The sequence below is a fragment of the Montipora capricornis genome, chromosome 3, assembly GCF_036669925.1.
Source record: "Montipora capricornis isolate CH-2021 chromosome 3, ASM3666992v2, whole genome shotgun sequence".
Lineage (NCBI taxonomy): Eukaryota > Metazoa > Cnidaria > Anthozoa > Scleractinia > Acroporidae > Montipora > Montipora capricornis.
Window position 1 is genome coordinate 38254495 of NC_090885.1, and position 26981 is coordinate 38281475.

The 26981-nt window shown below is 39.6% G+C and overlaps 1 protein-coding gene across 3 annotated transcripts; it reads right to left on the reverse strand.

The window, feature by feature from the left end:
- Nucleotides 1-309: 309 nt before the first annotated feature.
- LOC138043062 (polycomb group RING finger protein 3-like) lies at nt 310-13297 on the reverse strand. Of its 3 annotated transcripts, none has more exons than XM_068889173.1 (10): nt 12903-13297; nt 12024-12778; nt 10851-10947; nt 9553-9608; nt 7264-7365; nt 6345-6447; nt 5656-5680; nt 5297-5395; nt 4713-4793; nt 310-1107 (listed from the first exon to the last, which is right to left on the reverse strand). In XM_068889173.1, exons 2-10 carry the CDS (start codon nt 12127-12129, stop codon nt 1060-1062), a joined length of 717 nt encoding a protein of 238 aa, XP_068745274.1. In that variant the 5' UTR covers nt 12130-12778; nt 12903-13297; the 3' UTR covers nt 310-1059. The 3 variants fall into 3 exon arrangements, with proteins under 3 accessions (XP_068745274.1, XP_068745275.1, XP_068745273.1); XM_068889174.1 differs by having other exon boundaries at nt 12024-12775; nt 12903-13243; XM_068889172.1 differs by having other exon boundaries at nt 12864-12911.
- Nucleotides 13298-26981: the final 13684 nt, after the last annotated feature.

Consider the following 26981-nt stretch of genomic DNA (forward strand, 5'->3'; position numbering starts at 1 on the left):
GTTATCCCCCAATTAAAGTCTACTAGGTGATGTTGGGGAAAACAATGAGAATTATGTTTAAAAAAAAAAAAAAAAAAAAAATATATATATATATATATATATATATATATATATATATATATATTCTGCATGAAGTAGGGACATGTTCTGAGATCATTCAACGTGAAGTGCTGTTTTCTATCAAAAACAGAGTTAGCAATTCGTCATAATTGCGAGGCGTTCGGAGTTATGTCATTCTACGGCTTTCGGTTTTCGTGATTAGGTAAGAAAGTTGCGGAGTACTTTATAACAACACAACAGAGACATTCGTCGGTATAATTCAGCTACTCGCGCAGCTGCACCCGTCCCCTCCTGGAATTTAATTACTTTTGAAATAAGGAAAGACAAGTATAGAACTGGTAAATAACCCGTATCGTTAATGGTAATAGAGAGGTGAAAATGAAGGAAAGGTCCTTTGGAGCTTTGCGAACGAGTGCTAACCTTGACGAGCTATGGAACTCTCGTCCCCATGAAATGCGCATGTCTGCAAAAGTTTAAAAAGCATATTTCCTTTTTAAAGCCGATGACCAAGATGATTTCGGGCTCATGCAACAAGGATAAAAGGAGAGAAGCTTGTTAACACGAGCAAAATAAAGAGGTTAAGAAGACGGTTCTCATAGGATTCGTTTCAGATGTGTGAAAATCCACGAGCTTCAAAAGAGAGTGGGCAAATTCCTGTCCAAAGAAACCCATTATCAAAACAAATTTATATTCTGAGCTCGAATCGTTTTTTTCCTTTTGAAATTTTAAGTCACGGATTCTTTTCCTAGTTTTAACTTTGTCCTTGCCCACGAAAATTCGCCACCTCTATTTGGCTTTCTGTGCTTGTCGCAAACCGTGGTATGTGGGTCGTCCTTCGTTAAATTCTTGATCAAGTTATCGAGTGACCATATGACTTCCTCGTAGGCGTTCTTCGTGACCTGTTGGCATGCGCGAGCTTTTTTAAGCTGCTGCAATTTGCGTTCAGCCAAGCTTGTAGCGTATCTTGTTAGCTCCTATGTAATCCACTACAGAGGCAAGCTAAAATACCTTGAGGCTTTGTCTGTAATGAAGTAGCATAGGTCTGCCCTGTGAAGGAAATTATCGCAACTGATTTACGACTGAGAAATTCGATGAAAAAGGCCTTCCATAAGTACATTTCGTGATTTATAGGCACGAGCAAGAGAAAATGAGGGGACAGAGAGGGTGGCTCCCGGTCCAGCCCTTGGGATATGTCATGTCTACGAATGTTATTTTTAGACGAGCGGAAGTCTTTGTTCTAGCGGAAGTCTGTCTTCCGAGACGTCCGCATGCATGCCTACCTCGCTCTGATGTTTGAAAGAAAATAAATATTCATCAGCCTTCCACGGACGCCGCCATTTTCTCTTTTCAAGAACCTCTGAGCGATGGCCCGTGAGTAGGAGCCTCCTTCCTATGTACTGTATCCTTGAGTCAACCTTTGCGCGTATCTTTCTATTTTTACAACTAACCCTTCAGCAGGAGACTCACATTTACATCAATTTGCGCAATTTCCATACATTGTTTGGGCTACTTTTGTCTTTGTTTCACAATATCTTTATTCTGATTGGCCATTCTTAACAGTGCGTGCAGAGCTGAAGAACTCGTGGCGTTCTAAAAATAGAAAGATAAGCACAAAGGTTGACTCATCGAGCTTGTATGGGAGAGGCAAGCTCCTACTCATGGACTCCTGATTCTACCCATTCTCTACCTTGAATTACCAATTAAAGATAATTCGTAATTTGCTCTGAATTCACTTTTATCGTTAAAATAGAAGATTGAAAGCTCGATATGAATTTTGGGAAATGGTCACGTAATTATTTTTTAAAAGACAACACAAATGTATGGACATAGGACTCGAACCTGGGAATGTTGATTAACCCGTCACCTAACCCCTTGACCAACATACCGCTAGCTGCTCAGTGACAATATTTTTAACACACTTTAATAACGCCGTATTCTCACTTGGCAACAAACAATATTAAACACTGCAAAAGGTCGGTTACCAAACTTCACGCCAACAAAATTCATGTCAACAAAATTTGTAAAGAATCTTGTGTCGGGTTGAAACTGCATTTAGCTTCGATTATGGCTGAGATCGAGCCTTATTCTTTTGAACCTATGCGAGACAGTTTGGAGTCAGAGGAAGACAATGTTCACTAGAGTCAAGATGAGCGGAGTAGAGGAAATACATCGTGGTGTGCCACGTTGTGTTTCATTGGCCCTGAAAAGCCCCTATGGGGAGCGGTCAATTAATATGTATTGTATTGTATTGTATTGTAATAAACGGCCAACGGCCATAGATTCGGTGGAAAGAAACTGTTGCTTGATTATTTAATTTATTTCGTATTTTGTCGTGGCGTGCGTGGCAGGCTCAAATGGCAGCGAAATGGTTGCGATATAACCTGTCTATATTATTTTGGTTCAGACATAGAGGCCGATCAACCGAATCACAGATGTATAACACAGCACTTTCTCTTTCAAACGATATTTTTTACAAAGGGAAGTCCTATAGAGACCGCTATCGAGGGTTTGTGTCAAGTGCGCGGAATGAGAGCACCACAAGAGAACTAAATAACATGTAAGCTTATGTACACAAATAGTCACAAATAATTTGCCAGCTGAGATTTATTTCGAACGATTCGTTGAGCTCGGTTAATCCTCCAACATAAGATTTGATCGTTGAGCAAGCAATAGATCTTTTTCTCTTTGACTCTTTGATGCTCTTTTAGAAGCGTGTGAACTTTGCGTGCCTTGACCCTTGGATACAGAGGTCGCGACATCAACATAGGCAGCTAACTCAGGACTCAGGTGAATTGCAATCGGCTTCATCGAAAATGTGATACACAGTCTACGTTTTTTGAGAAAACGATAAGAAAGTGTTTATTTTTAGTATTTTTAGTTCGTTTTATGCATCTATCAATGTTAAGCTGCTGGGGGGGGGGGGGGGGAGGCCGAGCATAGGCGGAGGATTTGAACTCAGATCAGTTTTTCTGTTCAAATGGCCGGCCCCAGGGAAGTCATCCTGGGTCAAAAAAGTGCAAATTCCCCAGCCCCAGCTTCCTCCCAAAAATGCATGGGTAAAAAAGAACAGCAGAAATAGGGACAGAAATTATACATTTTATTTTTTAAAAGGTAAGAAAGCAATGACTTTAAATTTTGAGGACTGTCTCAACTGATACTACTAAACAAGGCAGTACAACAGGGAAATTCTGGTATCTTTTCATGAACTGTTATGCTACTTTTGTTTACCTTAATTGCCATCTTTTTATAGCTCATGGCCATTATCTATATTTAATCATTAAGACAGCAAATATTACTGCTAAAAACTCGGTTTCTAAAACGTTTCCGCTTTTAAACTTGAAACTATGCCCCAAAGGACTGACTAAAAATAGAACCACATACTTTGTGAAGGAAAAAAGAATATGACATGTTAATTACTTAAATTGTAAACAGGAACAACGGAAATAAAATATTAAACTTCATATAAAAGAGAGCAATATGCAAAAAAGCCCCATAAGAAGACTTACAGTATGATGTGACAAATAGTGAGCCGATAAAAATGAAATTCAGTATTTCGGTCTCGTTTTTAGTATTATGTAAGCTGGCTTGGAAACAAAATTCACTGCACACAAGGTGAATAGTCTAGATGACTGCCTCATATAAGGCTTTAGAGTTTCAGTCCATGGCGTTCATCGGTAATCGCAGAGAATCGGTTTGCTTCTAATGACTTCTGGGTAATTCCTAAATGGCGGTACTATTTGTCGGTCTTTCTCGGTCATTCAAGATGGCGAGCAGCCAAGATGGCGTCAGTGGACCCCACTCTTCGAACGGTTAAAGTCAAAAGTCCCGACCCCCGGAACTCAACAAATGATCAAAATTCCCTACCACGGGCAGACTTGTAACGTCAAATCCCCCTCCTATGCCCGGCCTCCCCCCCCCCCAGCGGCTTAACATTGATAGGTGCATTAATTTTTATACATGCTTGTCTAATACTGCAGAATAAATCTCACACAAATAGCGTTTATTTATCTAGTGATGACTGTATAAGCGACCACCGTTTAATTTTTTACAGCGCTATTTCCCTCTTCCTAAGGAGCTTTATTTACCCGACGTTCACCTGCAAGCCTTCTGCTTTTCTTTTGCTGATGAGGAAATATTGTCGGGACAGCGTCTTCGTTTAACTCGCGTTTACGTTTTCTGTCGGGCCATAGATGGAGGTTACACCACTGCAACTTTTGAAGCACTCCTTCTCAAAGTGTTCCGAACAAATGCTGCACTGGCTAAGTTTGGGCAAATTTGCCGTTTGATACCCATTAGCCGCTCCTTAAGAAGCGGTTTCTTTTTTAAGGGCAGTCGATGGAAATTTACCCTCTTTTGGAATCTGTGACCGTTCTGTTTGAACAGCCAATTACGGCACATTCGACCATTTTGGAGCTGATGTTCTATGTGCGCAGTGACGTCATGCTATGCGCCCAAGCCTTCAACGTGGCTTCCAAAATGGTGGACGTTCAAATTGTTTTGGTACGGAGCTTTTTGCTGTTACAATGAGGTTAAATGGTAAGTTCACATCCTAAAACACAGCGATTTGATTACAACGTCTTATGTGCTTTCGTAAGAACGACTTTTTAAAAATAAGTTTTTCGCTTTCCGTTCTCCTTTAATATTGTTCATACCTTAAATCTCCATCTTGTCACACATATAAATTTAAGTGTGTGATCTTTGCCTAGAATTTCGTCGTTGCAAAGGATATCCACCTGAAACGAAAGAATGGGAAAATGCATCTTGTGTTGGGTTACTGCCAGGGACTGTGAACTAGACTTTTGTTTTTGAGAAAAATGAAAGTGTGAGGGTTTGAATTGTACCGAAGGCGGGAAAATCCAGTGTCCTATAAAGATTGAGAGAAATCCTGAGGGAACCTGCCGAGGGAACATTCATCCTTTCTTCTACCCTAACCCAGTCCTCAAAATCCTACTTTCCATTTTGATTGGCCAATTACAGGAGGGCCATCAGCTTATAACTCCGCTGTGACCATATGGCAGCAATTTGTCCCCGATGCACATTTTACCTGGGAAACAAGCGTGGCTGGGAGGTCCTGAATCACTTTTAGGGGGGGGGGGGGGGAAGATCGCTGTTTGCTTTTCTCCCTAAATGTTGGGATGAAAAGGAATACAGAGCGTCCTCTCGCAGAATTTAAGACAAATAACCTTTACTATAATTCACAGCAGATGAAAGGAGTGATAACAACGACAAGACTTACATCTTTGTGATCATCAAGACATAACTTCTTGGCGAGAAATTTTTTGAGATGTAACACTGTTGCTTGAGATGATAACCGAAGATATTTCCGTGGTAAGGGCTGCAAACACATTAAATACAAGAAATAAGTAAATTTGAAGAGCTTACAGCAAAATGTAACTCCAGCCACCTCTTCGAAGTACCAATTTCTCTAAACAAATAACTTTCGTGTTTATCGGTGAAAAGTAAAATTAATAAAGGCCAGAAAAAGTCCCCACAACACATTCTTGGAAAACTGGGGTCAAAAGACGTCTGAGGTGACATCGTGTATAGATACAAATGGATGTCTGCCAACAAGTGGGAGAAGATAGAGTTAGATACCTTGAGTGAATATTTCCCATTTGCCCTGCAAAGGAAATAAATATTACATCATTAGAGTATGGACAGAACTCTTTTTTTAACTTACATGGGCATGGAGTAACGAAGGACAAATTGACGGTGATTGGTGATTGTCAGAGTGATTGCAAATTGGGAAAACCCAACGATTGACTCAGGTGTAATCTAGAAGCCCGACAGGTCCGGTGACGGTTCACATGTTTATCGCTGCAGTTTAAAAGAGTGAATTTGTTTTTCCTTTAATCCAGACTCTTAACAAACGCTATCGACTTAATTTTCACAAAGCTATTAACACTAACAGACTTACCCTTGCGAAAAGAGGAAATGCAGCGTAGCTTTGTAACCTGTGAGGTTCCAATTAACTAAGACAGGAACCACGCGGGTTCACACGGCTGGAACTTATACCGGTCAGTTCGGTTTGCAAGAAGCAACTTGGAATTTTGCCCTACCTTGGACGATATTCTTGTTTATTGAAGGATTACCTCTGATGGCATCTCATCGGTACACATTTTGACACCTTGGGTAGGGGCACAGGGGCTACGGACCGAAAGCGACTGTCTACAATTCCGCAAAATTTGAGCTAAAGAACTGTTGGAGATTTTACCATGGAGAAATTCAATGTCTAATCGAATAACAATTAATTATGTCTGTCTTGACCCCCACTTGCACGGTACCTGTAACATTCCATACAGATGGCAACTTGTTCGTCTCCCCGATGGTAATCTTCATGTTCTTTCTCGTTTGATGAGCATGGCGAAGATGGAGATAGATTGTCAACTGTAGAATAAATTACGAATCAAAGACAAAACTCTGCTGAGGTGAAAAACGTTTTTTTGTTCGATGTTCATTAAGATATAACTGATTAGAGTGTAATGTGAAGTGCTAGTTTTCTACCCCATATGACCCATGTGAGCCTTAGCCCTGCAAATGGAAACGGGCCCACGCAAGGACAGAGAAAAACTCTGACCAGGGTGGAAATTGAACCCACGACCTTCGGGTCCTATTTCTCGTCAAATAGCGAACTGCCCCAACTTACGGAACTCTTCCCGTTTCACTTGATTAAATACAATTTTGCAATGGAGAGGGGCATGGGAACCACTCAGACAATTGAAAGCCCATACAGATGTGACGCCAATATGACATGCACTTGTAAAAGTTGCAAAAATGATTGTATGAGTCGTAAGAATGGCTTTTTTCCTATTTGGGACACATCTAGAAAACGTGAGGGATTGATTAAGATTCTGCAACGTGTAAATTCTGGGTCCAAATTAAGGAATTCTTTTCAAATTCTATTTACGCATGCTATCTAACTATGCTGCAATTCTGTTGTCTGTCATCCTCGTGAATTCGTGTTAAAGTTTAATTGGAACTCAGTATTTTATTTTTGTTAAGGTGGTACCTCTAATTTTCCCTTAGAGACTGAATATTCTTCGCCATCTCTCCTCCTTTTCCTTCCAAAGATCTTGTTCTTAGTGAACTTGGATCATGGCCCCAAAAGCATGTTTTTTTTAATTTTGAGACGTGCATTTCTTGAAAAGGTGTACAGAACCAATCCATGAAAAAAGTACAAAATTTATAGGAAAAACGTCTTACCGAGCGTTTTTCTCGAATTCATGGCGTTGTAAGCGTTCTGTTGTTCTCCTGTCCGGTACATAAACATGGCTACTTCAAATTCCTTTTGTCTTTGAAGCTCTCCTATAAAACACAGACAAACAGCTGTCGGTACAACCACACAAGCCCAGAGGATTTGAGACCTCCTTTGTTGCTATTTGAGTCTTTAGTTCCTGTTTTTCCGCACAATTTGCGGCCAGGCTAAACATACGAACGATAAATCAGGAAATTTTTTCATTTGACGAATGCTTTGCACCTTTCGGAGGGCGCAGCTCCGCAAATTCCCTGGTTCCGTTTACCATAGAAAAGTAGAAGATTCAGTTGAATCTCCTTTTCCAACTTTGAGTCCTCAAACCAGGGTTCTAGTAATCTTTTTATTGTACATGTAACGTTCAAGTTTGTTTTCAGTAAGTTTTGAAAGTATGTGAAACAAAAGCTAAGACATCTCTTCTCTCACCATAATTTAATTTGGTTGTCTAATAAATCAAGAGCCAAACAAAACGATAGTTTCTGCAATTTCCTTCTCTAAGTTTAGTTGAGAGCAAAACAGCGGAAATAATTAATTGCTAATTCGAGAAATTCGACCTGTTTTTCTTGACCTTTTATACGAATTTCCCGCAGATGTTTCAGGGATGCTTTTTAAAAAATAAATCGGAATCGATTCAATAGCCAACATATGCTATTTACAATTAAAGGCAAGAAAAATGTCGCCAAATTTGAAATACTAAAACTGATTTTGTAGCGATTTTGATCTGGGACGTTATTGAGCTTCGCGTCACTAAAATTTCCCAATGACGCCTGGAAAAAGAGAATGGACAAATCCAATTTAACTATTAAAGAAATAGCCAATAAATTCTCGTTTAACAGTTTTTTCCTTCAGAGTCCACTCTTCGGGTTGAAGAGAAGCACCAAAGAGGCAGATATTCGAGAAGATGCGCCTTGCTCGTTTGGCCTTGGTCTTCTTCTTTCGAACTGGATTAAAGATTTAAATTCTAAGTCTATGGGATTATCTTTAAAACAAATTGAGTTCTTCACTGGCTAAGAAGAAAAGTGCCATCTTCTGAAATCTTCGAATTCGTAGCATATTTTACACTCCAAATGGAAGTCAAATGACTTTGGAAAATGTCAAAGGCCGGCACGTTTGGGATACATGAACAGAATCTTTCAACAAAGTTGTTTAGAGGTTTTTTTGAAGGTAGAGCACCATTTTTTGACTAACTTCTCGACAACTGTGTTTGTGTTTTCAAAGTGCAATTTAAGTGAAGGATCTGTTTTTTATCAAACTTAGAACACGTGTAAATGAAATTATAATGTCGAAATTGGAAATCGGAAATCCCCTGATGAACAACCGCAACCGCAAAAAAAAAAAAACTTGGATTACGTAAACGAAAACAACTGAATGTGCATTGATGATTGCTTTTCAGAAGAACGTGCGAGTAAGCTAGTCAATACAATGAATTAAAAATGGATAGAATATAAAGAATAACAAGCCAAATGTGAATTTGGAACTTTTCATTCCTAGGGTTGTCAGCCCCAAATAATATTTCATCGACAATAAGCAGAAGTTTTATAAGGTTGCTATCCCCAGGAAATAAGCTAAATATTTACTTCCTAGACAGTAAATTCTGGAAGACTTTAATAAAGGTATTAAAGCATTTTTCCTTGCTACGTATGTGTGAGGCGTTCTTCAGTAATGAAACTTTGCGATGGACAAGGAAAGATGATAGAGATCTAAGGCTCAGGAAAAAAAACATTTAAATCAACTCATTTTTGTTATCACATGAGTCGTGCGCCGTATGTAAAGCATTTAAACAGTTTTGTTATAATCACGAGGTGACGTGGTTAACAAAAGGAACAGATGATTCTGAGAAGGAGAATTTGTTTCTTTTGCGATGTTTTTGCTGCCAGTTTCAAAGTTGTCCAAACCTTAGCGCGTTGAACAGCAGACGAGGAGGACAGTCGTGGTCTGATATCAACTGATTATAATTCCATGTTTGCCACTTTGTATTTCAGTATCGGGGAATTAAAATTTGGTATCTGTATTGTATTATCAAGAGGATCGTAAAAACTAAAAGGTGTTTTGATAAAAAGCAGCATTTGTTTAACTAGAACAGGAGACAGTTGCAGAAATTACCCCACTATCACAGCATCGGTTTTAAAATGGCCTTTCACAGAAATACATCTCGGTGAGGTGAACGCGTGCCTTGTTTGGGATAAATGTCCCATGCAAAAATTCACCACAAATTAAGCAAAAAGTTGTAAAGAACTTACGTTCTTGAAGTCCAGGAACCAGCTTGTATACAATTTCCTGCATTGTGCGGTCGGAACTGCAATGAAATAAGGAAACTCTTAACTCGATTTGGAAGACAAAAGAATCACGTTTCTCTCGGGGTACAACTGAAAACCCACGATAACAGAGAAAAAACGAAACAAAACAAAACAGAAGACAAAATAAACTTCTGCATATGGTAGCGTTCTTCTATTCTTTGTTCTGTCATACAGCAGAGTCTCTGATACAAATCAAATCATTTAGAGTAACTACTTAACAAGTCTTAATACCTTATGCAGCCCGATCGTATCAATTGGCAACGGTTTTGAAAAAAAAAATTGTGAAATGAACTCAAATCCAATAAAGAATGAAGCCCATTTCAGTGACAAAATCCAGTTTGATTTCAAACCCCAATTAAAAACAAGACAATCTCACCACTACATGTATCGTTTCGAAATAAATGTAGCCAAGGGTTATGTTGATTCTAGTTATGTTGAATCAGCTCCATATATCTCACTTAATATTAATGTTGACCTGCATGATCCACATTAGAGTTCATTCAATATATTTGCTACAATTCTCACACACAATGATAACTAACTTTGAGGGCAATATTAAGTTCTAAATATGTCAACCCAGATTGTTCAATTCCTCATCCTCAGTCATTACGGTTGAAAAAATAAACTAATCTCGGGTCAAAATACTTAACTTGAACTGCCTGAGATAACGTACTTGTAGCACTAGTTGTTAAAAGCTAGTCTATCCGTGAATGATTTAATCGACCGTGACACCAATACTTATCCTTCAGCATGTATTTTCAAAAACATATGACTCTTGAGACGACCAATAAAATAAGTGAATATGAAGCAATATGAACAAAAATAGTAAGGAGATGTTTCTAGCGGTGTAGAGAGTAAAAATCGTACGGCTCGGATGACTTGGTTAAAGTTTTAACGCTGAACTCGGACATCAGATTCAATCTCCATTGAAAATTGCTTATAATTCATTTACAATATAATTACGAAACCAAAGGCCACTAAATCTTGAAAGTAAATAGTTCAAAGATAACAGTTTTTGAATCCTGAAGTTGCAGACGAGCTCTCTCAGTGTTGTAGACTGACCATTCATTTTCCTGAAAAACATCCAAGAATGATATTCGCGTTTTTAGGTCACCGCTTTCTCAGTTGCCAAATGTCGCATGTTAATGACTTGTATTCGTTTGATTTGTACACTTCTTGAGACCGATGTAAAGATGACGTTGCAAACATTTTCTTGCCAGCTGCTAAGATCTACCACTCACCTTATGTAATTCAATGGGTAACTGTGATGAACGACTATCTTACATGTTGGACAGATATTGTCTTCCTGTAGATGCTTCACAATGCAGCTTCTACAAACTGTGAGGAAAGCAAAGCAAAATAAGCTCGATAAACACGTCCTCGCCAAAACATACACATGAACATAAATGAAGATTAGATGTAAAGACCTAGTTAATTATTTTAAACTGGTAACAAGCTATCAAGAAAAGGAAACATGATTGTCTCCGCTCCGTAGGACAACGTTTAAAGTCAATTTCATTTTGAAGACTGGTGGAAGCAAAGAGAATTGAAATTTAAATAAAGCATCTTTGTTTATCTAAGCAACATCACCGCACAAGATGATGTTTTTAATGGTTTTTTTCGAAGTGTGAAATATCTGGATACTTGAAGAATAAAGACGGTCGGATCCACGAATCTTTGGCAACGCCTTTCCTGACAATCTAACTTCGAGAGACAAAATATACATTCTTCTTGTTTAAATATAAGCCACTCAGTATCAAACATCCTTTGTGAAGCCGAAAGGTGGTTAATGTTAGAATAAGGGGAAAGTTTTGAACGGTTGTAATAAACTCAACGTGGGAGTAGTCAAGCGAGGTATGTGCGAAGGAAGCACTCCGCTACGCACAGTAGGTTCCTAGAACCATAGAAAAGCCGGAGATCAATCAAAGGACTGTGGATAAAATTCATGTTATAAATTGAATTAAAAAATACCAAATTTACCCCAGAAATGAAAGGTGAAACGACAGGAACCATTGTGATAAAGCTGGTCTAGTCCGGGTGAACTTATGAGAAAGTCACGGTTGACGATCTCTCCCTTACACTTTACAGTGGGATGGCTTTTTGTAGCGAGAATTTCGCTAGTTATTCATAAGCAAAAATGTTCACTGTACGCGTAAAGTAGGACATACAAGATTTAAAGGCTTTTGAGCGTGGATTTAAACGCTAAACACTGTTCCATGAAGTTTTCTACGCTTCGTCGACTAGGAGCGCGTTTGTTCGGTTTGCCTTTCCTTAAACCGTAACTCTACCGACAAAAAATGTCGTAAAACTAAGTTTAAACAGAAGGCGATGGAATAGGCACCCCGTGCAGGTTCAATAATAACTTAAGATGGAAATTCAGGCGGTGGAAAACAACAGATTGGTTGCTTACTTACATGTGTGAAGGCACTCCGTTATGGTAGTTGCGTCGATTAAGTACCCACCACATATACCGCAGGTAATAAAAGGATTGAGTTCTCTTAACTTCAGTGTTTGGTACATAACTGGAGCAGGCTTGTAAAGATACTAAAATTCTACGTGTCGATAAATCCAGAGCTTGTATCAGAAAAGGTTACGTGAAACCGCAAAGGCCAAGAAACGACACCTTCCGTTCAGTTTCGGGCGCTAATGAAGAGTGGTGTGCTAAATTTCTGTCAACACGTCGCTTTGAGAGAAGCTCCAAGCAAAACTCCTTTGCTAAATCCTTTAATGAAGGACGGAGAATCGATGAACGTGCATCAATCTTCGACGAAAGTGGTTAGTTTGCCTTGATCAGACCACACGTACAAACATAGCAACAGCCCCAGGGCAGACTTGTTCCGAGCGGTGGGCGGTCAACATAAAAATTATCCGATCATCAACAATATCCAAGAACAAAGAGAGCAGGCTATTCTCATGGGACCTTCTCTTCAGGCTGAGCTCTTGAAAGCAACATGTCCGCGTTTATTTCCTAAGTGCACACGCTCACAAAAACAACTTTTTCGGACAAGAGCGTAGAACGCAAGCGAAAGAAGCAATCGCTAACTTCTCTTGCCTCTTCCTGTCGGGAGTATCTTGTGGTTGCTTGCGCCAAGGCAACGTAGGACGCTGCCAGAAGCTTGCGGTCTCTTATCTGTGTAGGAAGAATCCACGGCCTCTCTGTAATGAACTGCTATTCAAAAGAAGACAAACAATGTTAATATCCTTTAGTGTATGCTGAATACCAATTAGGAACGGGGAGCTCGTGAGTCACTTACAGACGGTAAAAGACGACAATAAAGTCAATTTATACACACCGTCAGAGTGAACTTTTCCTTGAGGTACAAGGTGAAAATACTCCAAGAGACCGGAAATAGTGATTGGATGGCTGTCAAATAACATCAAGCGGCACGCATCAGATATCGCTAGACTTTGTATGACAAAATTTGACATAACTTTCAAACACGACGGCGGAATTGTGTGTAGGCGTAAACGGCGACTAAACAGACTCGGCCGAACAAATTTTGTTTATGCCTTTTTTCCCTCAGTATACAAGTAATTAGTTAAATCAAATGTAAACAGTTAAGTAAAAATTGAGGTAACCACGAGAACTAATGCCGGCGTAAGCGTCTCTCTCATAACTCTTATCTTGAACTCTGGAATGCAGAACTTTGATGAGCAGAATAAATCTTTTCCGGTCGACAAGTGCCTTACAAATGGGCTCGTTGCCACATTTGCATGCCTTATGATAATTTCTACCCGCATTGTTTTTCGCCGATCTGATAGATTCTATCAGCCGTTTTTTGTTTCCAATCCCTTTTTTCCATTGTCATCCGAAACACTGCCACTGCCAATATAATGAAAGGAAATTGAATTGGATCTTGAAGAGAGACACTCACAGCTTCCGTTTTTCAAGTAATCCAATTTCGATGATAAACTGCAAGCCCTTCAATATTTTACAACAAGGAAGGAGTTGTGGTGCATTAAGAAATCACAGGAGCTTTGGAAATCGAAATTTTTTGAAAACTTTATTCAAAACTCTATTATGAACCATGGAGTTTAAATACGGGCTCTTTTTTCATGGTTTTTTAACCGTGATACATTATCAGAAAAAAATAAGTCAACAATGAAACAAAAGGACAGTTTTCTTTAAAATTGTATATACGGCGATTACTCCCAAAAATACAATTCACGCTCAATTGCTACAAGTGCTTGTCTCCAGCGGCCGCGGTCCTTTTGGTCAGCACCATGGATATCCGCAGGCAAGCATCATGCAGGGAAGAAAGGAACTTTTATTGCTGCCGCAGTGAGTGAGCCTGAAGCGAACGAACAAGGCAGCTCTCCAATCGGGAGAAGAACATATTTGTCTTCGAAACGCGAGGACTTGTGGTTATTTGCGAATGGAGGAATCAGGATGCGCGGTATGATCATGTGTAAGCACCTTGCTCGTTAATGAGAAGGGTAGCACAGAAGCTTGCAGCCAGCTCTGTTTTAGTCTTTTGGATCATTTCGTTTCTTTGATGCTTCCTTTATCCGTTTATATAAACTTTTTGGGGTGTAGGGATGGCGCAGTGGTGAGAGCACTCACCTCCCACCGATGTGGCCCGGGTTCGATTCCCAGACTCGGCGTCATATGTGGGTTGAGTTTGTTGGTTCTCTACTGTGCACCGAGAGGTTATCTCCGGGTACTCCGGTTTCCCCTCTCCTCAAAAACCAACATTTGACTTGATTTACTTTCATTGTTAATTTCACTTTACAGTGTCCTTAATTAGTGCTCCAGCGCTAAATTAAAATCGAGTAGACACTTAAATAAAGTTCCTTTCCTTAAATACGAATAGGAAAAATGCCACGCTGTACCAAAGTGATGAATGGTCAAGACTCCCGACGGTTAAATACGAGTACTCCGATTGAAAAAAAAAATGCATATGGCGTTTACAAAAGGAACATGTTCTGGATGGTCTCCCATCCCATCCCCCTTGCCCCATTCTAGTTTTTTAAAATCTATAATTTTCTAGTTTCGCAGAGCTATTTTAAGTTTTTGTTCCCAACGCCGCCCGTATTCAAAATTTCATTACGTCATTACGACTTTCCAATCAGGTGCCTCTCTAAAAATAGATGCGTAGCTAAAATTAGATTTTAAAAAACTATCATTGGATGAGGCTGACGTTTGCGGCATCCGTTCTGACTTCATCCTGTGTTGCGCCGAGTTGGAGGTCTTGACAAAAATGTAAGTCACATTCTGATGACCAGTTACTTATTCTATTCAATATGTGTACTAAGACCCTATTAACTAACACAGAGAATCCCCAAAAGCAAAAAAAAAAAAAACAAAAAAAACAAAACATACATTGTTTCATTTTCAACGAGAGACTCTTCTTTGTTTTTCATGTAAGTTAACCTTGACGGAAAAAAACATGACCGTTAGCAGTGAAAAGGCAATTTTTTTTACCTTTAGCCGTGAACGCTATGCCTCCATTGATTCCCTCAGTACTCAGCGCTTATTAAAACCATCTCAAGAACTACATGCACGCAGCCTCAAACTATTGTTTTCTTATATATAATTATATATAAATAGCGCAGACGTCTTTTTTCATCTCAGCTGACATCGGTTTGTGCCAAGTCTGATTTGCATCACTCATTGCCAAGTTGGTGTATAAGCATGCATATGTTTCTGTCAATCGAGTTGGCTTCTATGAGAGAAAATTATATTTAAACAAATTCCTTGAGATCCTTGACTACCGAGGCCATTTAGGGAGAAGCCCAACTACTCATGGGCTCCTGATTTAAGGACGGTGCCTACTATTGTTATTGCGCATATGTTCTGCGCATCTCGAGATTTCCTATGATTGGTGCTTATTAAAACAGGGATATTTTTGCACGGCTCAAAACTATGTGGAGAAAGCAAAACGTAGCAAGTGCTCTTAGCATCCAAAAAGAAAATTGGGGGTAACTACGCATTTTTCAGAGATAATTAAACGTCCATTTGCAAACATTGCTTTGTATGTTAAAGCTTTTTACAACTATTGTTGATTAATTATTTTCGAAAAATGCGTGGTTACCCCCAATTTTCTTTTTGGATTTCAATAACACTTGTTAAGATCGGCTTTTCCCGCATATTCAGTAAACCGCGGAAAAATACCTTTGAATTAATAGTCACCGTTCTTAAAATATTGAGATTTTCCTGTCTGTTCGGTTTTTTGGAACTGTTGCAGCTTTCGCATAACACCTTTTAAAGAAGGAATACATACCACAGCATATTATGATCTGGGTGCCATGCAGTGAAAATAATAAGGTTTGGTTTGCATCTAACCTCAAATATTTTTAACTTTCATCAGAACTTGGAAAAAAAACAGCGATTTCGCCAGTCTTCATCAAGGACATAAAAGAACTGAATTAGGACCCGTATCTGACGGGTCAAGGTAACAGAACAAAAGTAAACGTGAACACGTTGAGACAGCAAACTTATGGTTCATGAGAAGCGGATTGGCAACCATAGATTAAAACAAAAACTTCCGGGAGAAAATGGCAATTCAGGTGGAGAGATCAACTGCAAAATACCCGCAACCTCAATCACAGGGCTTTTCTCTCGGCGGAGACAGCCCTGGGAACGAGGTTGGAATACCCGGCCACTATCTTGTTCTTTTAGGGGCATCGTTTGAAAAGCGAGACTTTTATCAATATACTCTTTGTCATAACAATGTTCAGGCTGAGACTGACCAAGAACATGCCTCAGCCGCCAAAATAGACGTTGTTATAAACTGAGTAGAGTATTGCTTCATTACCCTTTGTATAATATTGCGGCAGCTTGAGAGCTAGTGGGATAGATTATTTTCACTAGTGAGAGTAGTTGTTTGTGAAGACTAAGGTGTAATCTATCCTACCGGCTCTCAACCTGCCAGAATTTACGTCCTCCCAAAATGCACAAAGTTCTTGCCCCTTTGTTTGCTCCTCCTCCTATAATCTTCTCGATCGGCACTTACAATTACAAGTTAGCTATGTTTTTTTAGTAAAATCCAACTAGTGGTCTATTATCAATGCTGTGTTTTGATTGGTTGAGCTACTAATAGGCTATTTGTTATAGTCCACTAGTAGCGAAAGCGCCGGCCATATTTGTAATGTTTTGGCGGCAGAAAAGGATTAAAGTCTAGCTTTAACTAGCGAAAGATGTTTTGTCTCGATATTTCTTTGACCAACTAGTTGGATTTTACTAAAACAATTATTCCTCTCGCCCTCATGGCCTCAGAGTCAATAGCCCATTCGGCCTTCGGCCTCGTGGGGCTATTGACTCAGAGCCCATTCGGGCTCGAGGAATAATTGTTAAATATCCGGCCTTTCATTTCACAACAATAGAGTGCACAGGATACGTTTTCTTTTTTTAGTGATATAGTCAATATTCCTACTCGTGGTAAATTCGTAGTTTCCTACGATGTACAAAGTTAATTTACCAAGATACTGCTCGAATAATCTGCTGACTGGCTTAGCGATTCACCACAGAGAGCCCACACCGCTGTGACTGGAGGGAAACGTGCATCTTGAATTAAATGGTGTCCCAAGAAATTGTTTCTGTTTGCCACTGCCGGCTGACTCATTTCTCTTTTAACAGAAACAACAACAATTAACAACTTTATTTAGCTAAATATGATAGTTAATGGATGGCTTACCCCGCAAATAGCTAGAAAGAGCTAATCGAGGCGGGGCAAGCCAAATACAAGAACACACGTATTAAAAGACAATAAACAAAACTTCGTTTACACACAACAACGCTTAGTTTAACAAATTAACAATACAGATTACAAGTGGATTGATTATCGACGAATATCTCAGTATTAACTAATAATTAAAGGCCAGCAAGTTTACCCGCAACCCGGAACTTTCAAACTAGTGTGCGCGCTCACGATGCAAAACTTGTCTTTTCATCGGTAACACTAGCAAGATATCAGACAGAACCTAAGCGATCTGTTACGAACACCGATCGTTTCACATGTACCTCCGCAAATGTCATTTATTGCATAACCTGTACGTTATGCAATAAATCATACATTTGGCGAGACAGGCAGACGACTAGGCGACCGATTCCACGAACACCTTCGCGATGATGAGAAGAATGACAAGGATGCATCTAAGCCAGTCGCTCGTCATTTTAATCTCCTTAACCACTCCAAAAAACACATGGCTATCTGCGGCCTTTCCCTACATCTAGGTACGACGGAAAGCCGCAAGAATCTGGAACACAAATTCATCTTCCAAATCGGCACCCTTAATCCTCATGGTATTAGCGAAAGCTTTTCATTAAACTAATATATTCCTATTTTTCACGTTGCCATGTTACCACCAATAGCGTAGCTCCTACTCTGCTATAAAAAATACACGTAACCCACAATTCCTCGATTCGCTCTGACGAAGGGCTAACTCTCGAAACGTCAGCCTTTAGAATCTCTGTGCGGTGGCCAATTTACATTATCAACTCCGCTGATAAAACCAAATTTTTGTGTATTACGTTAACTATGGCTATGGCTGTGGCTATGGGTTCCCGTCTTGCACGCGTTCTTGCCAATCTTTTCACGAGTCATCACGAGAAAAAATTGTTGGAAAAATACAATGGTCCTGAGGTAATTTTCTATAGCAGACATGTGGATGACACGTTTTGCTTATCCATCAGCGACACTGATGCCTCACAGTTCTTTGATAATATCAACTCACAACATGTCAAAATCAAGTTCACTATGGAAAAAGAGGAGAACCAACAATTACCCTTTTTAGATGTCCTTATTTACAACAGTCTCCCTGATTTCCTAGTCCGAGTTACTTCTGTGTTTCGTAAGAAAACTTACACTTGGCTGCTTATACTAATTTTCTCAGTTTCAGAGTCTTCTCTAAAAAAAATGCCCTCATTTGTACATTAGTAGACAGGGCTTTCAAAATCAACAACACATGGAGCGGTTTCCACATTGACATCCAATAATTAAGATCTATTTATATGTGATGAAAAACTGTTTTCATATATCATTTCACTCATTAAATCATTCATCACTGGAATATTTGAACCCACAAATGACCAGCTTCCAGCATCAGTGGCTTCATAGCTCAGTTGGTTAGAGCGTCGCACCGGCATCGTGAAGTCACGGCCTCAAACCCTGTTAAGTCCTGAATTTTTCAGGCTTCTCTATTGCGTTCATAAATGCGAGGATAACATCTCCACTTGAAAAAAGAAGAGTACGCGTTATTGGTGTGCAAATAAGTGGCGGGGTATTACACAGTTTACATGATTATTCGTCGGGTTCGGTTTGGTCCACAATCCTTATGCCTCACTGTTCTACATACATACATACATACATATTTATTGATCGTTTGAGTGAGAGACACTAAACAGGATGCTAAAAGGTCAAACGGGTCCGACGGGAGTACATTTAAAGGCTACATAAGAGCCTGACATATAAAGGTTATTGGAAAATACTTAAGTTGACTATCATCATTGTCCTTTCAAAATACTTAAATAAATTAATGGAGTTCCTACATGGGGCTTAACTTAGCTTGGAAAGACCTAATTGATTCTGCACAGACAGCATCCCGGCCTAGGCAGGCTGTTCCAGACGGGAATTACCCTCCGTTCTGACTTCATCCTGTGTTGCGCCGAGTTGGAGGTCTTGACAAAAATGTAAGTCACATTCTGATGACCAATTACTTATTCTATTCAATATGTGTACTAAGACCCTATTAACTAACACAAAGAATCCCCAAAAGCAAAAAAAAAAATAAATAAATAAATTGTTTCATTTTCAACGAGAGACTCTTCTTTGTTTTTCATGTAAGTTAACCTTGACGGAAAAAAACATTTTTTAACCGTTTGCCGTGAACGCTATGCCTCCATTGAGACTCTCAGTACTCAGCGCTTATTAAAACCATCTCAAGAAGTACATGCACGTAGCCTTAAACTATTGTTTTTTATATATAATATTATATATAAATAGCGCAGACGTCTCTTTTCATCTCAGCTGACATCGGTTTGTGCCAAGTCTGATTTGCATCACTCTTTGCCAAGTTGGTGTATAAGCATGCATATGTTTCTGTCAATCGAGTTGGCTTCTATGAGAGAAAATTATATTTAAAGAAATTCCTTGAGATCCCTGAGTACTGAGGCCATTTAGGGAGAAGCCCAACTACTCATGGGCTCCTGATTTAAGGACGGTGCCTACTATTGTTATTGCGCATATGTTCTGCGCATCTCGAGATTTCCTATGATTGGTGCTTATTAAAACAGGGATATTTTTGCACGGCTCAAAACTATGTGGAGAAAGCAAAACTTAGCAAGTGCTCTTAGCATCCAAAAAGAAAATTGGGGGTAACTACGCATTGTTCAGAGATAGGAAATCATTTCACTCATTAAATCATTCATCACTGGAATATTTGACCCACAAATGACCAGCTTCCAACATCAGTGGCTTCATAGCTCAGTTGGTTAGAGCGTCGCACCGGCATCGTGAAGTCACGGCCTCAAACCCTGTCGAAGTCCTGAATTTTTCAGGCTTCTCTATTGCGTTCATAAATGCGAGGATCATGGCTCCACTTGAAAAAAGAAGAGTACGCGTTATTCATGTGCAAATAAGTGGCGGGGTATTATACAGTTTACATGATTATTCGTCGGGTTCGGTTTGGTCCGCAATCCTTATGCCTCACTGTTCTACAAACATACGTACATATTTATTGATCCTTTAAGTGAGAGACACTATACAGGATGCTAAAAGGTCAAACGTTTCCGACGGGAGTACATTTAAAGGCTACATAAGAGCCTGACATATAAAGGTTATTGGAAAATACTTAGGTTGACTATCATCATCGTCCTTGCAAAATACTTATATAAATTAATGGAGTTCCTACATGGGGCTTAACTTAGCTTGGAAAGACCTAATTGATTCTGCACAGACAGCATCCCGGCCTAAGCAGGCTGTTCCAGAGGGGAATTACCCTTGGGAAAAAAGAATACTTGTATGCACTTGAATTTGCAAATATGTGCATAAACTTTGCACGAGTTCTAGAATATGAAGACTGAACTGAATTTGGAAGAGGTATAAGGACTAGGTTGTGAAAACTTTATACATCAGAGTTACTGAGTCTACGTATCTACGGTTTTCTAAACTATCCCAGCCCAGTGAGTCAGTGCGTCATACCTGCCACACTAGAATAACTAGAATAATCAGAAGAAACAAACCTAGCAGCGGCACGTTGAATTGGATCTAGTTATAGACATAACATTGCATTTATCAAAATTAGGGCTCATTTGCCAGGTTTTGGCCCAGTCGGTAATAGAGTCAATGTCATTTGGAAAGATGACTTCATCCTGAGAGCTCCGCCTTTCACGATACATTACAGCGTCATCAGCAAACAGCTTTATCTTGGAATTTAAGTTACACACTGCACAATGTCATTTATACTGAAAAGTGATGAACAAAAAGGGGCCAAGCACTGTGCCTTGGGGAACACCGGATATGACATCAGCCCAACCTGATTTTTCACCATTTACTTGGACACGTTGAGAGCGGCCAAGAAGGAATGATTTAATCCACTCCAAGGTCCTATTTGGGACACCAAGGTAATGGAGCTTATGCAGTAACCTCTGATGAGGGACACTATCAAAGGCTCTTGAAAAATCAAGCAGAAGGACATCAGTTCTTGTACGCTTGTCCAGAGAGGAGAACCAATCATCCAGAACGGTTATCAATTGTGTTACGGTAGAAAATCTATTGTATGTACGGTCGTCCATGTTTAGACACTTAGTGTGGAACAAGTGGTCGCACGAGTCACAGAATATTCCTTTCTGGTTTATTTTGACCGGTTGTTAGCACAGCATACACGGGTATTTCCATCTAGGACCAGGATTTTGGCTGATGTTGCCGCTTAGCAGAAGAAGAAGACAACAGAAGATCGATTGTGATGGCCGACAATCCAAGGAAGCGACTTTATCGTAGAAAGTTTTGGAGTGAAAACAAGCAATAAAAGTTCATTCCGAGTTATCTTTCCGTCAAGTTTCATAGCATTGAAGTTTGAAAGGAGATTTGTATCGACTAAATCTCCCAAAGACGAGAAATTTAGGAGTGATGGAACAAAATTTGCGGAGATTAAGAAGTGCACTCCCGCCATCTTGGAGCACCGCTGACCTCCCCTTCTTGCTGTTGAAGGGCCGTAAGTATACGTGTAGATGGATAAACACCTTCATGATTTTAGCAGCAACTCGAACAGCCATTGCCTATGGGATTTTATTTCCGCCTGCCGAACTATTGATAGACCACACTGTTGAAATAAATTCCCCCTTGGCTTAAATTTTATGCATTTCTGTTTGATCGGGAACAAAAGCCCCGGTTGTACAGCGAAAATCAATTTCGGTGTTTAACGATTCGTTGTTACTGACGGATTGTCAAGCTGAAGGACTGAAAAACTGAATCTATTTGCCTGTAAAACTGACAATAACTAATCAATCATTGTCAGCATTAAGTCTTAAAACATGGTTAACCATTTCTGAGGCTGTAAGAGATTAGTAGAACTTCAGAGAACGCCAGAATTTAAAAGCCAATCTTGATCAAACTTAGAGAATGCAGCACGCTAGGGCTCCAAACCTCTTATCTCAGGACCATGTGGGAACAAATTTTAGCTCATTCGAAAACGTCAAGGTTACCAAGCCGAAAGCAGATGAACATTCGAGTCATTTTCATTTTTCACATCTCTCAGCTTAAAGGAGTTGTTCGTTCTCTGTGCAATTTTTCGTGCAACTTGTCTCGAAACGCCATGATGGCGAGACAAGTTGCATGAAACATTGCCCAATGCATCATACCGGCTTGCAACGGGCCAAAAAGTTGTAAGACAATTCAGTTCTACTTTGCGCAACGTCGGAACGAGTTTTTCAAGCATAGTGCTGTGTAACATCTGTCCTGCAACTTGTGTCGCAACGTTTTGCGGCACCAGCCAATAAAAGTGTTCTTATAACCCCATGTGATCATCGAAAGAGAGACAAGTTGCAAGAAGCGTTGTCTCGCAATGTGAGAAATTTTGTTGCAACAAAAAATTTCCGATTGTAACAGCACCTAAGGCATGCTTTATGACCAAAACAGAAAAAAGCCTAAAACCTTGATTATGGTTCAGTTCCAAAATCATTTTTAGTTACCTTCAGAATTGTCTAGAAGAAAGTGTCCGGCTTCAAGTAGACAAACGCTTTTCACCTTTGCTCTTGCCTTCTCGACAATATTTTCAAAAATGGACACTCTTCATAAACAGGATTGAAATGAAAATAAGAATTAATTGGAACCCGGTTTTGCCATTTTTTTTTAAAACACATTGATTGCAGTTGCCAAAGTTACTCTATATAAATATTGTTAATTATTTTTATTAATCACCCCGCGGGCTGGAATCTGCTTAAATAATAACCCCGTGGAATTAACCCTATCATATTCTAAAGGGCGACAAAGAGAGTGCCATTCTTTCACATATTTCAGTCCTAAATACCAACATAACTGAGCTGCTCGTGAGATTCTCAGTCGTGGACTGCGAGACAGCTGATATCCAACGCACGCTGCTGAGCACGACGTACATCTGTCACTTTCTTTTTGCGTTTGTTTAGGTTTCCGCAAACAACTTTGAGAAGGTATTTGCGTTTTCAACAGTCAACACAGCTTTCCAGTCAACGCAAAGAGGTGAAACTTCGTACTAAAAGCTCAGGCTATATTAATCGACAAAGACCGTTTCGATTCTGCTTAAACCGGTCGATCCTCGACAAAAACAACGTTCACTTTTTCACAATGTCGCTATTTGTTTTATGCTAGTAAACGGTCGAACATTGCAGATACCTCGGGCTTGTAATCTGAAACTGGACTTTTTCGTGGTCAAATGAAATGATAATAAAGAAATGACGAATTGTGTCCAGAGATTTTTCCTTCTGGTAAACTCAGTGGAAAAACCTATCTGAAAGCAGTTTCCTAGAAATGACATTTGGAAATATTAAAATCTTTGGTTTAATTGGTTTGGTTTGGTATGATAACACAGCGAAAACGTTCGTGGTCAAGCATAAAAATTAAAAAAAAAAAAAAAAGGGAGTTAAAACACTTTGTACACATGATTTCGATTCCAAAATCTGCAAGGTCCCTGGTGCTCCAGTTGAGATTTTGTCTTACCTCACCCCTGGTCTGGCTGAGGTTCGCCGTAGTCCCTTTGCAAGGAGGGTCACTTTTTTAAAATATCATACGTGAAGATTATCTCGTGCCTTATTCCTTATTCTCCCGTGAATTATTTTTTTGTGAATGTACCAGTATTAAGCACCTTGACCGTGGGTATGAAATTTGATATCCTTGTACCGTTAGATAGTAATGCCACTGAGTTGACTCAGATGTTCATTAATTAAGAAGACAGACTGAAGAATTAATAAGATCTGCGGTTATTTAAATGCAACCTCGATCCCAGGGCTTTTTTCCGCTGAGAGTTGGACCTGGGAACGAGGCTGGCTTAGATGCAGAGGCTGCACTTAAATCTCTTTTAAATTCAGGCGAAAGACAGTTTTCAATTATACTGATGGGATGTCTGACATGAGGGCCTGTCGCTGTGCAACTTAGGGGCGGAGGTAACCGTATATGGGCGTATGCAATTAGTCACCTGCTCATCTGGGGAAAAAAAACAATTTTAATGAAACATAAAAAAGCACAGATAGAAGTCAAATAAAGACACTTCAATTTAGAAGTTTTCAATGAAGTAGGGCTGGCTGTACGACTGAGGTTTTCAGTTTAAACATGATTTTCAATACCTTGTCGGACAAAGACTCGCTTTTATAGGGAGTCGGTAAAATACTGACGAAAAAAAAAACCCTTAGCCGTACGCCGGGTTTAGCCTTACTTCATTTCATTGCAATTTTCGGTGAAACATGTCCACCAGACATCAGTGAACCCGGTACCTTATTTGCTGCCTTGTTCAGTTAGCCTGGCCTCCCTTTAACAAAGTTGTAATATAATGTGTAGTACTTTTCGCGAAGCAGCCTGCTTGTCAAGTTAACGACCTTAGGTAAGCCAAATAAAATTTGCATATAAAAAAAGCCTAAATTTTTAGTACCATTTGGCTTTTTATGAACCAGATCGTAATTCAGAGAGAGAATGGTCCAAAATCCTTGCAAAAGACCACATATTAAATCTTTCCCGACCTCCAAAAGTGTCTAAACCTTATACACTTAATGTATGGTCCCGAGGGAAACAGTTAGTTTTGTTTTCCCGAGAGTCCTGACATCAGGACTCGGGGGAAAACAAAACTAACTAGTTTCCCGAGGGACCAGACATTAAGTGCTTTAATTTGTTGTATATTTAGACGTTTCCGTCAACAATCGCAGCAAAACATCCGGAGCGGGCAACAACTGTGGAATTGTATCCCGATCAGGATACATCTGAATTTGATAAGGGGCATGTGACCAATGCAAGAACCAACCAATCACAGTGCTCGTTTTGTTGAGTGAAAGGTTAGGTATATAACAATCTCTTTTGTTTTCAACGACAACTGATGATTCCTCTACCATTTGCTCCCTCAAAGATTAGTAATGGTTTGCTCATGCTCGGCGTCATGTAAGAGCCGAGTTTCTCTGCCCAGAGAGACTTTTCTCCCCCTACTCCGGTTTTCCCCTCTCATATCAGTAAACCCTTTTATTTGATTGCTTTACACTTTCACCAGTTAGCTGACCACTTGTGCATGTGCACGGCTCTATACGCTTCAGAATTAAATGAAGTGATTGCATATTATTACATAGAGGATAAAAATCCTCGTTTTTTGTTTTAGAAACTATGACTGACTTCCAACAAGTCACACGTCCATGAAATCAGTGACGATTTAGCGCATTGTTTTGAGACTGTAAACAAGAAAACTTACGAAGGGGTCAGTCAACCGGGGCAGCTTCGCCAATAATAGTCAGGAAATGATTATTCTTAAAACGGTTCCTGAGGCTTTTTCTCGTCTGTCACCTGTACTCTTCAATGCCGCCATATCTGTTTGCATAGCTCTATTTCTTTCGATTCATACTTTTCTGTTAACGTAAAATAACACTTTTTTTTGGGTCTTTCCCCATCTCCGCTAAGAACTGCGTCAATACATATTTTCATTGTCCCTCCCGAGTTAGTTTATTTTATTACCAAGAGAGAGCGAGAGAAGGAGTCCGATCCAAATGAAAGAGTCTGTTCAGTGGACACGAGAGCGTGCTAAATTATTAGTTTGCTTGTTCTTTGCAGTTGCCGTAAACTGTTCAGTGGTGAACCTGCATGATAAAGATTTACTACTGTTCAGAGCTGAAATCCTTCCCACCGTCTTTATGAACAACATTGTCTTCTCCCGTTTCAGTTGTACTCTCTTGTACTAAAAAATTGAAAAACTCTTTCCTGAGAATAATGCCTTGTGAGCTTTCAAAGAGCTTGAAAATACATACACGAGAGAATTTATCGAAACTTTTCAAAATTTCTCTTGCATAAGGGACTGAATTGAAAAAAATCGCATTTTTTCGGTTGATGCTCCACCTGAGCAGCAACAAGTTCACTGCAAGCTGACATCAATGTGTAAAAGGGAAACAAAGGATTTTCAGCATGAGATTAAATTCCTCCGATCGCATTCTATGACATTTTGGGACTGAGGAAATCTTGAAGTCAAAATGGAACTGTGCACCCTGCTAGCAGAGCCTTTCTTTTGCTTGCTCGATTTTGGCGTTAAAGAAAAAGACAAAAGGAGGCTCTGCTCGCAGGGTGGAAACTGTGCTAAAAAACTACAAATTATTCCTCAGTATTTCCATCAAGGCGCCCTATCCATGAAAAACACTCAGAGAACAGTGCGATTCATCGACAGGGAGAAAGCAGAGACTTCAGTACAATCAGAAAATAACTTTTTCCTTTTACAAAAACATCTTTCACCGAACACTAAGATCTGATTCATATATTACCAAAACTGGATCTATTCACGGCTTGCAACCAATCTCCAGAGAGACAGATAACAATGCTGTGTAAAAATGTACAATTGCAGGTGGACGAACAAAAGGAATAAATGAGAGATTTTTTTTTCGTTCACCAACATGGCGGCGACGAACTAAACGTGAAAATCAATGCATAAACGGTGAACGGTTAATTAACTCCAGCTAAATAGAATTTTTCACTCCTCCTGTATCCACACCACCGCTTTAATAAGTATTCTTCATTCTTTTTCCAACAACTTCTTTTATTTCAAAATGCCTTGCATGCATTTACAACAAGGAAGCACAGCGCTTTTTAAGGTGCTCACCCCTCTTTGCACTGCTGCAAGATCTCGCACTATGCTCTTACAGAAGGCGTAATTTGTCAAATTAGTCGTGGCAGAATATATTTTTTGTGCCGATCACGTTTGTAGCGGTGTTCTGATTTGCATAC

Coding starts and splice junctions, on each gene's coding strand:
- LOC138043062 (XM_068889173.1), bottom strand. CDS start 12,129: ATGTACCAAACACTGAAGTTAAGAGAACTCAATCCTTTTATTACCTGC. Junction 10,948..12,023: donor AACGGAGTGCCTTCACACAT/GTAAGTAAGCAA, acceptor CTTTCCTCACAG/TTTGTAGAAGCTGCATTGTG. Junction 5,681..6,344: donor ATCTGTATGGAATGTTACAG/GTACCGTGCAAG, acceptor TTTCCTTTGCAG/GGCAAATGGGAAATATTCAC.